At 38.4% G+C, this 15775-nt stretch overlaps 1 protein-coding gene across 13 annotated transcripts in view; it reads right to left on the bottom strand.

Moving 5' to 3' along the window:
* ATP2B1 (ATPase plasma membrane Ca2+ transporting 1) overlaps positions 1-15775 on the bottom strand; it is a 138201-nt gene that overhangs the window by 55564 nt on the left and 66862 nt on the right. For all 13 annotated transcript variants that reach the window (XM_080659673.1, XM_080659671.1, XM_080659681.1 and 10 more), the window contains one exon: positions 9467-9889. In XM_080659673.1, the coding sequence (XP_080515799.1) occupies positions 9467-9674 (208 nt within the window). In that variant the 5' untranslated portion in view covers positions 9675-9889. The remainder of the gene's footprint in view (positions 1-9466; positions 9890-15775) is intronic.

The following is a 15775-nucleotide window of genomic DNA, read 5'->3' as shown; positions in this document are numbered from 1 at the left end:
TACACAATGAGAAATAAACATATAGATTTTAAAGTGATTATTTACTTTCTTAAAGGTACCAAAACTATGCTAGAGCATGTTTTCACTAGCAGCTCTAACAAAGTTGGTCCATGCTGGGCAGCTCAGAAAGCATGGTAGATTTCCGATGACAAAAGTCATCAACAGAAAGCTTCCACACAGCTCTAGGCTTTGAGGCAGCGTCAGTGGAAAGAAAGGCAGTGAAGGATTGTAGCAATTGTTATTAGGTGGAAAGGCATTATGAGAAGGAACTTGCAAATTATAATTCAGAATCCACACTGTTTCTTCAGACTAGAGCAGTGATGCCCAATCACACCTGGCTGCACAGTTAAAAATGGTCCCTGGTTCATTGGATGACAGGAAAAATCAATGCAGTAAGGTTTTCCACAAAAGTTTTTTTTGTTTGTTTGTTTTAAAGAAATATACTTTGAGATGCTGTTCTGAGATTATGTGCTTGCTGCTTTTCAAATTAATGTCCTTTCTTTTATGAAAGATTATTAGATAGTAGGTAAGTATGCTTTATATTTTAATGCCCTTACTAGCACAAAAAATAAAAGTCTGCTATTTCTCCTCCTGCTAGTCTTCAACGTTTTCTAAGAAATTTGTTTGAAGATACTGCAATGTTCTATCAGTTTAGCTCACACTTACCAGAGCTCACCATTAATTACATATACAACACAGGTAGTTTTAAATAATACCACTGTAACTATAAAAATAATTCATCAAAAACTTATATTGGTTATAACAAGGGGCAATATTTTATGTTAATGTTGAAAAGAACAACCACAGAGCTAAAGATAGCTTAAAAATTTGCCCTAGAGGTAATCTGGGAAGGAAAAAAGCAGCTGGTCCTTAAGGTTATTATAATTCTATCTCCACGCACACAAGCACACACCTGGGCCACTACACCAATCAAGCGGTCTGGTTTAGGAATCAGAAGACCTACATGCCAGTTCATCTACTGAAATCCTATGCAAGTCACTTAACTTCCTTGGGGGTTGAGGGAGGTCATTCACATTTGTTAGTATAACATAAGGTTATTTTGAAGAACCAAAGGAAAAGGTACGCAGTATACATATCATAAATGATCGGGTAACAGAGTTAAGAAAAGGGGAAGTTACAACATGAACACTACAAATTTATTCTAAGTAAAATGGAAATCACAAGAGCGGAAGAAAAAGACCCGCTGGGAGGCTGTTGCAGTACAAAGTAAGAGATGATGGTGCACCTGGGTTTTAGAGGTAGGGACAAACTGATTAGATCTGTCAGGTGTCTTGCAAGAAGATCAGACAAAATTTGCTGAAGGATAGGATATGGATGAGAGAAAGAGAAGAATAAAAATGTCATCTAGATTTATTTATTTTTTGGGGGTCCATGCATTTAAGTGGATAGATGGTAGAGACATTTACCAAGAAAGAGCAGGCTTGGGAAATTGCAGAATTGGGTGGAAATAGGGAGGTAGGAGTTAATGATTCTGTCTTACAGGTTTAAACATGAGATGCCCATTAAACATACAAGCGAAGAAGTCTAGAAGACAGCTGGCTATCTGTATTCGGAACTCAGGGAGAGATCTGAGTCAAAGTCATCAATACACAGATGATTCTGAGGCCATGGGCCCAATGAGAGCTTCTGGAAAGCTAGACTAAGTAGACAAAAAGAGAGCAGGGCTGGGGCAAGAACCTTGGAACAATGCAACATTTGGTGATCAGATAGGGAAAGAGAAGCCAAAAACAACTAAGAAGGAAGAGAAGGGTGGGGAAGGGTATATGACTCATAAACAGGTTCATGCAATAGTAGGAAAGTCTAGGAAAGAAGGATTTTTTAAAAGTAGAAGATAATATAGCTGACTGTATCACTGGTGTTACAGAGGTTGAGTAAGATGAAGACAGAGAACGGACAACTGGTTTTCACTAGATAGAGAGGCTGGTGACTTTGATAAGGAATATTCCAGTGGAGTGGTATGTAAAGAAAGTCTGATAAGAAAGACCTGAACAGAGAATGAAAATGAGTAAGTGGAAACAATGAGTATCGATAACTTTTTTTCCAGGAGTATGATGCAATGGGGAGAAATAAAGCAGTGAAGGTGAATTAAACTGGGTAAATACAACCCCATTTTGCTTTTTAAAAGATGAGTGATAGATATTAAGACAAGTTATTTACCATGGAAATGATAACATAGAGACACTGATGATACAGGAGACACAGACTAGTGCTCAAGTAAAGCCTTTAAAGAGGCAAGAGGGAGCAGGATCCAGGGCGTGGGTGTTAGTCTATTATAGATGCAGGAAGAGGCTGCCACTGTGAGGAGAGAGAAAGCAAACTTTGTGGGGAAGAGATTTTGCTAAGCTGGTGGAACTGGTAATGAGACCTACCTGGTCTGAGTGATAAAACTAAAGCAGATAAGATATAAAATTGTTTAGAACTTATGAATAAACATAGTGAGAAATCTTCTGCCTAGTCCTGTTGGCTCAGCTGATTGTGGTGTTAGTGGCAATGAGGCCAAGGGCAGGCGTTGCATTGATCTCCTTATGGCCCAGTTCGCTTCACAAACAACAACATCAAAAGCAGCCTCAGAATTATATGCTTTTTGGTTCTGGATTCACCATGTGGGAAGTATAAATACAAAGCCTGTATGTATTCTATAAATACACAATGGCTTAAGAATATTGTTACATATTTGAAAAGGACACAATATGGAATAAAATGCAAATTGTATCAACAGGGTAATGTTTTACAAGAAAATGTAGCATCCCAACTGCTGCGACTATTAAAAACGTGTCTCAATTTAGGAAATGAAGAGGGGAAACTACTGGAATGTAGTAAGCAGGTAGGCTGAACTGAAAATCATGCTAATATACAGCACACACTATAGTCTTATCAAATTCTGTACTTGAAATTATGTCCTATTTGTATGTATGCATGTGTACATGTGCCTGTGTGTGGTGTGACAGTGATGGTGGCAGCAGCTGCTCTGACTTTTCTAAGTGAGGGCCACAGGAAAACATGCAGACCTAGAAAGCATGCAAAAGTATTTTTTAATGTTCATTCTTCTTGGGAAACAGAGTAATACTCCTATCATATCCCCAATTTCAAAAGACAAGGAGACCGACCCCACTCAAAATTTCAGAATTACTGGTCTAATGTCAAACTTACACATCTGTTCCCAAATGCCGACCTACCACAAGCCAGATACTGTGATAGGCACTAAGCACAGGGAAATGAATCAGACAGGACGTCTTTCTCTAGCACCTGCCCTCAAGAAACTCAGTTTTGTGGGGCAGACTGACAAGCAACCAGTTAATCACAACCCAGTGTGTTGAATGTTAGGATGGAAGTGCTGAGGATGTTATGGGAGCACGCAAAGGGAACTGCAATCCAAAATTTAGGAGGTTGGGGTGAATAAGGGAATTCCAAGATACCTAACTTGAAATCTTAAGAATAATTTAGAGCCCCAACCAGTTTGGCTCAGTGGATAGAGCATCAGCCTGCAGACTAAGGGGTCCCAGGTTCGATTCTCGTCAAGGGCATGTACCTTGGTTGCGAGCACATCCCCAGTAGGGGGTGTGCAGGAGGCAGCTAATCAGTTTCTCTCTCATCGATGTTTCTAACTATCTATCCCTCTCCCTTCTTCTCTGTAAAAAAAATCAATAAAATATATTTAAAAAAGAATAATTTAGAGATAAACAGTCATAGGAAGGATGAGGTAAAGTGTTTTAGGTGAAGAGATTAGTATAGTAATAATATGTATGAGACCCAGAAACAAGAGTGACCTTGGCACAATAGTAGTTAAGAAAACTGAAAACTTTGCTATGCGCAAACACTGAGGAGCAGAGAAAACAGAGTTGGAAAGAAGAGGTGAGGTTAGGGAGGTAAGTAGGAGTAGATCCCACAGAGGTTTGCTAACCAAAGTGAGAAGTTTGAATTTCACTCTAACGGCAATGTGAAACCACTGCCAGCTTTAAGCAGGGAAGTGAAAGGCAGCATGAAGGAGACAGAAAAGACACCAGTTAACATGCTGTTACCTGAGTCACCACAAGAGAAGACAGTGGCCTCAAACAGGGTAGTGGGGATGCAGAGAAGCAGACACCCTTGAGTGAAGACGTTAGGACTTAAGAATTTTCAAGTCTTGTTGACAGAAGTAAGAGTGGGTGAAAGATTCCTGTCAAGATCAAGGGGCCACCTCACAAGATGGATAACAACTTCAATGGAAAGGGGAAAAAGAAAACGATGCTTTCAGAAGGGAAAGGTTGAGAAAGTAAAAATTTCTAAAATGAATCAAGCTTTCAGCCTCAAAGCTTGGGTGAAAAACTTAGATGGAGGCTACAGATGTGGGAATCAGCAGCAGATGACATGTGGAGTCTTAGGAGTGGATGACATCACCCAGGGAGAGGGTGTAGGTGAAGAGAAATGTGTGTGTAGATGAACAGAACGCGAGGCCCTGTCAACTTCTAAAGAAAAGCATAGGAGCTGATGAGACTTGGCCAGATAGGAAGAAAGAAAACTCTAAGAATATAATGCCATGAAAGCCAGAACAGAATATTTTGAGAATGAAATAGGTCCATTATACTTAGAAAACGAATTTTAAAAAACTCCTAAAACTATGCTGTTTCAGACTCTTCAGGTACAACTTTATAAAATAGTATGTATGCTACAAAATTAGAGGAGCAGTCAGTGTTATAACTATCTTCAAGAGAGTCATAAGCAATGAAAACTAGTGACCAGAGCAGGTATTAAATGTATAATTCTCTATTTCTATTACAGTAGCAATAAATTTCTAGGACAATGTCATGCAGAATCATCAACATAAAACCCTTGTTAGTAACTCTATACACATATGAAAGCACCCATGGCTGACATACCAGGGCCATGCAAATACTTGCTGAATGCCTGCAAGGCTGTGCCCATCTGTATAACCAAGTACGGACATCAGAGCATTCTTGTAGCATCCAATAGGTCAATAATGACTTATTCTGGGCAAAGGGATGATTTTTTTGAGAGTTACAATAAATTTTCACGTGTGAATGTTAGTTTTTATTGTATTACAACATGAAGATGTGGTCAAACACCAATACTAACAGCCTAACTTCTTCTATGAGTGCAAATATAAACCATCATTTGAAACGTTATGGAAACATTAGACAGCAAGGGACAATTGCTGTTGATACTACTCTGCTTCCTACCACATACCTCTGTTTCTTTCTACCACTGTTTCCTTTTCTTATTTCCTTTGCTTTTTTCTCTTCTACCTAATTTTAGCAGCTACCATTTTAAAAGCTTAGTGCCGTATTTGCTTTATTGCTCTTCACAAATCCATGAAGCCATACCTCCTACAGAATTCCACTCAGTACCTGTCTTGAATTTTTATAAATTCATTTTTACCCTTTGTTTACTGCAGTACAACTGAATGATAAAATGATACCAGGGCCAGAGATATGCATTCTAGAAATCTTATTATTTGAGAGTCTAGTCTATCATTCAATATAAAATATAATATGGGTAACAGGAACACATTAAAATGAAAAAGATACCAAAAGCTAGTGTAAAATTAAAAGGATCAAGAAATATGATTTAGAATAGGGATAAGAAAGTAATGTTGGAAAACAATAGAGACAAAACAAAAACTGTAATGGCAACTTCATGCATTTAGGATGTTATTAGCAAGTTATTTTGGCATAAAAGTACACCCTTGGATTCTGAGGACAAAATAGGTGCCTACTCTCATAGTAAAAACTGAAAATATGAAGTTACAAGTCTTGAAATTTATAGTTCTAATTCTTTTAAGAGTAAAGATGGCTAATCAGAACCACTGGGAAGTTTTTAGTTTGAAAATCACATCTGGCTCAAAACACTTCCTATTGTTCAGGATGCAGACAGTAGGCTTCAAATCAAGCTAAAGGACTACTCTCCTAGAAAACGAGCAACAAATAGCATGCCAAATGACGGAGCACACAAATACAACTTCCTGAATAGGACGTATGTATTTTAAAGACTGATTGATAAACAGAAACTTAAATCAATTTTTTTTTTCCATCATGTAATTCCTGCTGTCAGAAAGTACTTGCTGAGACCAGCCAGTGTCAGCTCAGTTGTTGAGCATCAACCCATGAACCAGGAGGTCAAGGTTCGATTCCTGGTTAGGGCACATGCCCGGGTTGTGGGCTTGATCCCTAGCAGGGGGCATGCAGGAGGCAGCTGATCAATGATTCTCTCTCATCATTAATGTTTCTATTTCTCCTTTCCTCTCTTTGAAATCAATAAAATCCTATTTAAAAAGTAAGAAAAAGAAGATACTTGTTGAGAGGAAAGAACACAGGTACCTCTTTCTCAATATTCCTAACTCTCGTAAGGTGTATGAGCTGAACTTTTATAACAGGAAGTACAACAGAATAGTTAAAAGCATGCTCTCTGTAGCTTGAATCCCTGCTCTGGGCTTAGGAAATGTGAGACTTTAGATAAAGTTGGTGTTGTGAATTCTTTGGCTGAAAAAAATGAGTTAATATTTGTAAGTGCTAACAACAAATCTGGCTCAAAAAGCGTTATGTCTTATCTGTCATTTTTGTTGTGGTTTTTAAGAAATGTCTTGTTGCTCTTCCAGATTTTCTAGCAATCTAATATTGACAACCTCAATATATCTGATTTTGCTTCTCCACTCATTTTTCTCTAAAGTATATATCACTATTGCACTGCACATTTCATTTAGTTGTCTTGTGATTTTGTCTCCACCATGCAAAAATAAGATGGGAATTTTTGTTTTATTAATGAATGTGTGCTCAGAGCCTAAAAAAAGTACCTGCCACATAACATACCTGATAAATACAATAGTCCAGCAATTCTGAGATGCACATATTCTTACAATTTATTAACACCTCTGAAATTAGGATGTAATTTAATTATACTCTTAAATTATATTACAATTAAAACTGCCAACACTGAATTTTTTTAGAGACATATAAAATATATGACAATTAACAACCTAAATTTGATGAAAGAATGTGTCAAGAAACAAATTAATGAATGAAAGAACTAAAGGGAAAGGTAAAATTTAGTTTTACCTAATAAAAATTCATGTACTTCGAAAAATTGTTTTAATTTTTTCTAGTACCAGTGTCTAGACCGTTTTCTTGGACAGATAAACTTCTAGCAGATTATCCCTGATGATTCATTTATTATCATTTGCTTAGTTGATCAGTGATGAAATGTTCATTAGCTTTCTGATTGAAATATTTCCAAATTAAACTAAAACTAAAACTATTACTTTGGAAATAATGCTCTTGTCAAGACTGCTGCTGTTCTAATTCTTACAAATGTAAATACAAATGTAATGCATAAAATGGCCTTTTTCACATTCTCTAAACAATATTTAAAATGGACAAACTATATATATAAACAGTGAAGACAACAGTTCACACAAACTTTAACAAAAATTAAATTCACAATACTAGGAAGATGAGCAAGAATTTTCTAAGAATGAAAGAAGAAAAATATTGCACACATTTATTTAAGAGCATAAAGGAGCAACAATGCACATGAAATTTTGAGGGTTAAGTTGCAATATCTAGAGATTATCTGCAGCTTCCAAAATGTTGTCAAAGGGGTACTAAACGACCTCCTCCCCAAATTTAAAAAATGTACTACATGCCACATTTTCAATTAATAAACTTCACTAATTACATAAAAATCGATGTAAGGAGCACTGCAAAAAATAATAACACAAAAGAAACTCCAGTGCAAACTAATGAAAATCATGTCTATAAAAATGAGAACACATCATGGAAGAGTAGTTAGTTATAAGAAGATAAGATTTTAATTAATAACAGAGGAATACAGACATGCTTGGGGGAAAAGCAGTTAAATACAGAATTGAAACTGATTTTCGATTATCATTTTTATGAGCATATATTGAGGGCTTTTTAAAACTGTTAATGCCTCCTATTAATTTGGTGATCACGAAACATCCATCAATTAGGTTTTAGACTAAATATAATTAAAGTATATATGGTTGACTTAATGAATGAGAACAGTGTATTAATGTGCAAATCTCTAAGGTGATCTAAAGTTAGCTAACATTTCAAAATAGGTTTGCATAATGAATTCCAAATTTTGTCAAATTACTATCTGTTATTATCTATGGGTCTGTTCCTGATACTGTGAATTTATATCAACAAGGATACCAGCTACCTTGAGATGCTACAGTAAATTGAAGAAATTACTAAGAAGCGTTCATGTTTCTAGTGGTTCTGTCTTGAGGATAAGATCCAGAAAATCTGGAAGTTAACTGGTCTTGCAGAAAAAAGAATATACTCCAAGTGATGCAGAAAGTCCTTTTAGGATATGTGTGAATACTGATACTGTATTAGTATTCCTCAAGATTATGCTACCTCAGAGAAATCAAAGTAACTACCCACCATTGAAACAGTGAGCAATTCACATAAAATTATATAAACATTAAAAAAATAATTTTAATATTATTTAAAATTCGTTAACAATTTTAGAAATAACTTTTTGCTAATAATTTAAATTTTATCACAAGTAGTAGCATGGCATAAGATGTTTTAGGAAAAAAAATTAAGAAAAAGACTTCTGCATAATTTCTCTAGAATTGACTTTGCAATAAAATACATACTAATATACTTTAAGTTTAAGCACTAATAATTTCCCATCCTTACTAAAATATAGTCATCACCAAACATTCATCTTCATGGATTCTCCCCCTTCTTTTGCAACTTGAAACTACCTGACATTAATTGTATGTTTAACATGATCAATGTATAGAAAGCCATCCTCCTCAAACCATTTCAAAGACCATAATGTAAAAAAGTCATAATTACTTTTCCTTTCTTGATTTCCATAAAGAAACTTACTACAAATAAAAATTAATGAAACCAAAGGCTTCTGTGAGCATAGGGAAATGAAACATATTTCCAAGATTGAAAAATATTTTTAATCAAAGGAAACGCCTGCCCTGTCAAAAAATACCATATACTCTCCAATTGCTTTAGTACCATCTGAATTAATTATTCAAGTTTAGGTTAAAAACAAACTCAGTCAGGTATTAGCAGTGACAACTACTTTAAGTCATCTGGCGAAACGAGAATAGTGAGCAGGGCTTATTTCCACTGAATGCCCTGAGGGTTTACCAAGCCTGGTTCCATACTATTAGCTCAAGGAGAAAGACAACCTAGCTGTCATACATAAGCAGCAATAGTATGTACAACAGTACAAAATATTTCCTCCAGTCAACCAAAAATATATTAAGTAATTTACAACATTATTTCTTGATTTGAAGTTATTTAAATGCACCAATCTAACAGTTAACCTACCTTTAATGTCACTGAAATTATGGTATAATCATTACAAATAGCCAAGAAAATATAAACATGTTCATTTATGAGCCGAGTATACAGTACTCTCCACACAAAGAACTAAAATCAAATGCAATAAAACTCACCTTCATTGGGAGATGTTTTCAACCTGGTGCAAATTCCATAGACATCTCCATAGCTTTCCTGTATTTTTCGTAAAGCATCGGTAGACCTGAGATCCATGAGAACCCGCAGTTCTGCGAGCGTAATTCCAAAGTCTCCATCATGATTAGCTTCCTTCAAAGAGTTTTTAACTCCACTATATAAAACAGAGTTGTTTGCCATGTCGCCCATTACAAGTATAATTTTTTAGAAGGAAAATGTTTCCCAAAAGATTCTAATTTTCACTTGATATATTTCCAAGATGGAAATCTTTTAAATATGAAAATCGTTCTTAAACCAAACACTCATTGTATGACTTTGTAAAGCAGCATCAGCATTTCCCAGAGAAGTATCTTGACCTTTGGCCCATGACTAGTTTCTTCACATCAATCATGAGATATACACATCTGTAAGAAGAAAATACAAGTTACTAAAATACATCTCAGAATATTGTGCATGTAAGCAAATGTCATCAGGTAAGCTAATCAAAGTCTATCATTTAATTACTAAAGGCCTGGTGCATGAAATTCATGCGGGGGAGGGGGGTCCCCCTCAGCCCAGCCTATACCCTCTCCAATCCAGGACTCATTGGGAGATATCCCTCTCACAATCCTGGACTGCTGGCTCCTAACCACTCACCTGCCTGCCTGCCTGGTCACCCCTAACTGCCCCCCCTGCCAGCCTGATCGCCCTCAACTGCCCCCCTCCGTCGGCCTGGTCACCTCCAACTGTTCCCGTCCCCTGCTGGCCTGGTCACCCCTCACTGCCCCCCCGCCAGCATGGTTGCCCCACGCAACCTGCTGTTCGGTTGTTTGGTCATCCCTCACTGCCCCCCCCCCGCTGGCCTGGTCGCCCATAACTGCCCCCCTCTGCCGGCCTGGTCGCCCCACACCACCTGCTGTTTGGTCATTTGGTCGTCCCTCACTGCCCCTCCTGCCAGCCTGGTCGCCCCACGCAGCCTGATGTTCTGTCATTTGGTCGTCCCTCATTACCCCCTCCTGCCAGCCTGGTCACCCCATGCAGCCTGCTGTTCAGTCGTCCGTCTGGTTGTTTCGGTCATGACAGCCCCTGGCTTTTTATATATTAGGATAAAATTATTTTTAGCTGTAATCTCATGCCTTTAAAATACTTTGCATGCTAAAAGATCAAAGTATAACTTCTAAAAAAAACTGTATCACATGACTAAACACAACTGCATTTCACGTGACTGAATGCTGTTTCATTCAGTAATACTGTTATTAACAGTTATCATCAAGTAATACATTCAAAGCACAATTGCTAGTTGTTTTAAATTCACTCTCATTTTAATCATCACAATTTAATCCCACCAGGTTTTATTACTCATTACTCTTTTAAGAAGAGTGAGCTTCAAATAAAGAGGAATTTCTGCACAGCTAACAAATGCCTGAAATGGATGTACTGGGATATCTCTAAGTCCATTTTCTTACCAATACACAGACCTCTCTCTCCAAATATTTCATATAGGCCATATAGATCTTTCTCCAAACATATGGCCTGAAAGGGCAAAAAGCACAACGAACCCTCTAATATGCTTTCCTGCAATTCTCCTTGGCCAACCTGTGACACCACCATCTTTTGGCTTTCTAAAATTGTCTCCCACCATGATTTTTGTCACATGTAACTACCTCCAGTCTTCCTTTGGCCAAGCATCTAAAGAAAGTCTCAATTCCTTAGTCACTCTTTACTGTTACTTTCTTTGTTGGCCCTTAGTATTATCTGAAATTATCTTGTTTTATTTATTCTTGTAGTTGTTTTTTATTTCGTTTTGTTTTCTTCTTCCATCTAAATTCTTAGTTCTGAAGGCAGGGTTTGTCTGTTACTTTATCCTGAGAACCTAGAACTGTGCCAGACACATGGCAGACATTCAGTAAACATTTGAGGAAAGAATGGATGCATTGTCTTCAAAACACTTTCAAATTCTCCTCTTACTCTATACAACTTAAAGATGAGCTCTCAACCCTTCTCTCTCCATCTGTGTTCTTTAAACAATCACTTAAAAATTAACATGTCCAACAATGATTCACTTTATTCACACATTAGCAAGTCCCTCCCTCAATCACCATTATCCTAATTACCTAAGGTTGAGATTTTAAATCATATTTGATTCCATCCACTCCAGATTCAGTCAGTCACTGAGTTGGGTTAACCCTTCCTTTGAAAAGCCTCTTCTGTCCCCCTACACAAATTACAATAACTATTCCTCAGGTTCTCTCTCCTAATATCTTCTACGTCCAATTCCTTTTGCATTCTGCTGCTACATTTTGTTTTCTAAATAGACATCAACCCATAGGATGAAAATACAGTCCTATTGCTCATACCTATTTGGTATTCAAGCCTAAGCTCTATTTTAACCTATTCAACCTCACAACCCATTAAATACATGTCTCATTAGGAACTAGAAAATATTACTGGCAAATGCAATTAATCTTCATCTGTTGATTATGGGGATATTTGAAAATCATGGTATCTCATAGTTCAGTATCCATCAAAGTCTCCTAGAGAGCTTATCAAATACAGATCGCTGGGCCCCACACCTCCAGAGTTTTAGTTTCAGAAGGATTAGAATAGGCTCCATAATTTGCTTTTCTAACAAATTCTCAGGTGATACAGACACTATTAGTCCAGGAAGCACACTGTGAAAACCGCTGTACTGGAGATTGGGCTAAAAACTTTGAATTCATACCAGCTGGATGAGGATGGCTGATGAAACACTTTGCCTGCCTTGAGTTTAATTTGCAAGCATATGATAGTTATGGATTCTGTAAGACATTTTCTTTCATTGGCTGCTTCCTCCCATTTCATACGCCCTTATCCTTGCCCAATTATTACCAATTTTACTCATCTCCTAGGCAGTGGTTGGCAAACCACGGCCCATGAGCCACATGCGGCTCTTTGGCCCCTTGAGTGTGGCTCTTCCACAAAATACCACGGCCTGGGTGAGTCTATTTTGAAGAAATGGTGTTAGAAGAAGTTTAAGTTTAAAAAATTTGGCTCTCAAAAGAAATTTCAATCGTTGTACTGTTGATATTTGGCTGTTGACTAATGAGTTTGCCGACCACTGTCTGAGGCAAAATGGGTTTCCTCCTACTCACACATCAATTATTATAATAACCCAATTTCAAAAACTGGTGAGGGTGGTTGTTTAATAATCTCCCTGAGTTTTCACACCCAAAATTTGTTTGCATCTGAACATCACACCAACCCTACATTAAACTATTATTATTTATTTAGAGATAAAATAATTAAGATTAATAAATCTGTGTGTTGAGGGCATTTATGTAATTACTCCTCTGGTTTCCACAAAGAGGAAATTTCCTCAACATTTTCTGGCCTGGGACTCCACCAATTACCACTGCGGTAATATGAGCTGCCTGACTGGAGATTTTCAGAGCGCAACTAGACATATGTAACTTCTTTATCTTTCAGCCTCCTTTTGCGAGCCAGATGTCTGCAGGATTCATGCATTCTGGTCTGAGTTATTAAGGGGAGATTTAAAAACCTACTGTTCAAAGTGCCTGAGTTGGGGATGAATAACTAACTGTTTAGATCTGGGTTCAATATTAGAGCCTCACTGTTGTCACACAAAAACCAAGTCCTTCATTTCAGCTTTTGTCAGTAATAAAACTAATCTTTTTATTCCAATGTGTCAATTTTCATCTTTTCTCTTGACAGAATTCAAGCAGGAGAAAATGGTATTATTTATTGGGTGCTTTTAACTTTCTCAACAATAAGGATAAATTTCTCAACATAATAGAGCTAATTCTTAATAGAGCTAGTATCTGAACTCTATACCTCAAAATCTATGTATGCCCCTTCCACTATACTGTCTCCACTTTAAGTCTTCACACTTATTAGGTTGAAACGGAAGTTTTTATTGATCAAAAAAAGTCAAATAATGCTGAATGTGCCCATTTATATAATAAAATCAGAATTTAATACACATTTTAAGTAGTTATTTGAGGTGTCAGCATTACCCCCTCTCCCCCATTTTTCAGCAATAGCCCAATTTCTTGTTTAGAGATCTGCCCTTCCCAACTCAATGTAGTCCGCCCCCATATCCAGATGTCCCCTGGTTCAGGAATGAGGATGTGACTACAGGGCCATTAGGTGGCAATGAGAACTCTGCTGTGACTCTAGGGAAGACTTGTTTCTTCTTACTGAAGTTAAATCTGAGAAGTAAAAGGCCTCTGTAAGGGGAGGAGCTACAGGGGATGAAAGGGCAGAAATGTGCCTATCAGTGCTGGTTCATTTGAGCCCTTGGAAAATCAGTGCCTAAAGTCTGTCCTATCCTTGATCTTTTCAGTAATTTGTCCTTTTGGAGATGGGTTTTCTATCACTTTCCAACCCACAGAGCTTTAATAAGTACATGGTTACCACTGTTTAAAGAAAGGGATGCCCTAACCAGTTTGGCTCAGTGGATAGAGCGTCGGCCTGCAGACTGAAAGGTCCCAGGTTTGATTCTGGTCAAGGGTATGTACCTCTGCTGCAGGCACATCCCCAGTGGGGGGTGTGCAGGAGGCAGCTGATCTATGTTTCTCTCTCATCGATGTTTCTAACTCTCTATCCCTCTCTCTTCCCCTTTGTTAAAAAAAATCAATATATTAAAAAAAAAAAAAAAAGGAAATCCAGGAAAAAGCACCAAATGCAAACGAGCCACTTTCCAAAAGTGGCTATTTACAAATTACCTGCCAATTATATATCAGTAGTCTATTGCTACTTCTCATAGCCCTTTTGGACTACATACTTTATCTCAGAATTCCTAGATGATGTCTGTGACTGTTGGTAGTCTTGAGGGATGATGGTAAGAAACAGAGGTGACTTCAGACTAGAGTTAGTAAAAAATAATTAGGATCTTCAAAAGGAAGAATAAGGTAGATTCCCACTGACACATAAGCTTTACAGTGAATGGACAAGGCCACAAAAGAAGACAAAAGGATGATTGTGAGGTCTTAGTAATGAGTGGGGCTCACAAAAAGACAACTTTGTCAAACAATACAATTCCAATTTCCTCTTCAACTCAAAAGGTCACTTGACTTACAGATCACTGACTGGATGTATGGACATTATCTAGACTCAACAATGATACAACAACAAAATAACATTAGAAAAACTAAAATTAAGAAATAGTTAAAAATTATGATTAGAAACATGGAGCTCTAAAAATGATTATTAATACTACATAGTAATGAGATTCCTGCAGGCAAGGTAGGAAATGTAAGCTAATATAACTAAGGAACAACCTGGAAGGTCGTTTTTAAATGCACTATTGGGTTCCTCTTTTTTTTTTTTTCTTTTTTTTTTAAATATATTTTTTATTGATTTTTTACAGAGAGGAAGGGAGAGGGATAGAGAGCTAGAAACATCGATGAGAGAGAAACATCGATCAGCTGCCTCCTGCACACCCCCTACTGGGGATGTGCCCGCAACCAAGATACATGCCCTTGACCGGAATTGAAACCGGGACCCCTCAGTCCGCAGGCCGACGCTCTATCCACTGAGCCAAACCGGTTTCGGCGGGTTCCTAATTCTTAATTGTTCTAACTTTAGTGACTTGAAAACAAAGAAGTTATACTTCTCTAATCTATAGATGACTTGAAGCTAGGTAAATCAGCAAATATGTCAAATGACAAAATTGGATCCAGAAAGAAAGGTGACAACAAGAAGCTAAACTTATTGGTACGAAGTATGATTTCTCAATTTAATTCCAAACATATAAAAACACTAGAGGCCTGGTGCACGAAATTTGTACATGGGGTGGGAAGAGGGGGAAGGGGGGTCCCCTCAGCCCAGCCTGCACCCCTCTCTAATCCAGGATTCCTCTCACAATCCTGGACCGCTGGCTCCTAATTGCTTGCTTGCCTGCCTGTCTGCCTGGTTGCCCCTAACTGTTCCCCCCCTCCTGACCTGGTTGCTCCTAACTGCCCCACCCCCACCGGCCTGGTCACCCCTTACTGCCCCCCCCCCCGCTGGCCTGGTCACCTCCAACTAGCCCCCTCTGCCGGCTTGGTTGCCTCTAACTGCTCCCCCCCGCCGGCCTAGTTACCCCTCACTGCCCCCCCTGCCAGCCTGGTTGCCCCCAACTGCACCCACCCCGCCGGCCTGGTCGCCCCTAACTGTCCCCCCCCACTGGCCTGGTCGCCACTTACTGCCCCCCCCGTCGGCCTGGTCACCCCCAATTTCCCCCCCTGCTGGCCTGGTCACCCCCAGCTGCCCCCACCTGCAGGCCTGATTGCCCCTCACTAACCTCCCTGCCAGCCTGGTCACCCCACGCA

The sequence above is a fragment of the Plecotus auritus genome (genome assembly GCF_963455305.1).
Source record: "Plecotus auritus genome assembly, chromosome: 3".
Lineage (NCBI taxonomy): Eukaryota > Metazoa > Chordata > Mammalia > Chiroptera > Vespertilionidae > Plecotus > Plecotus auritus.
Note: the sequence above shows the minus strand (reverse complement) of the source record. Positions and strands in the feature narration are given on the sequence as shown.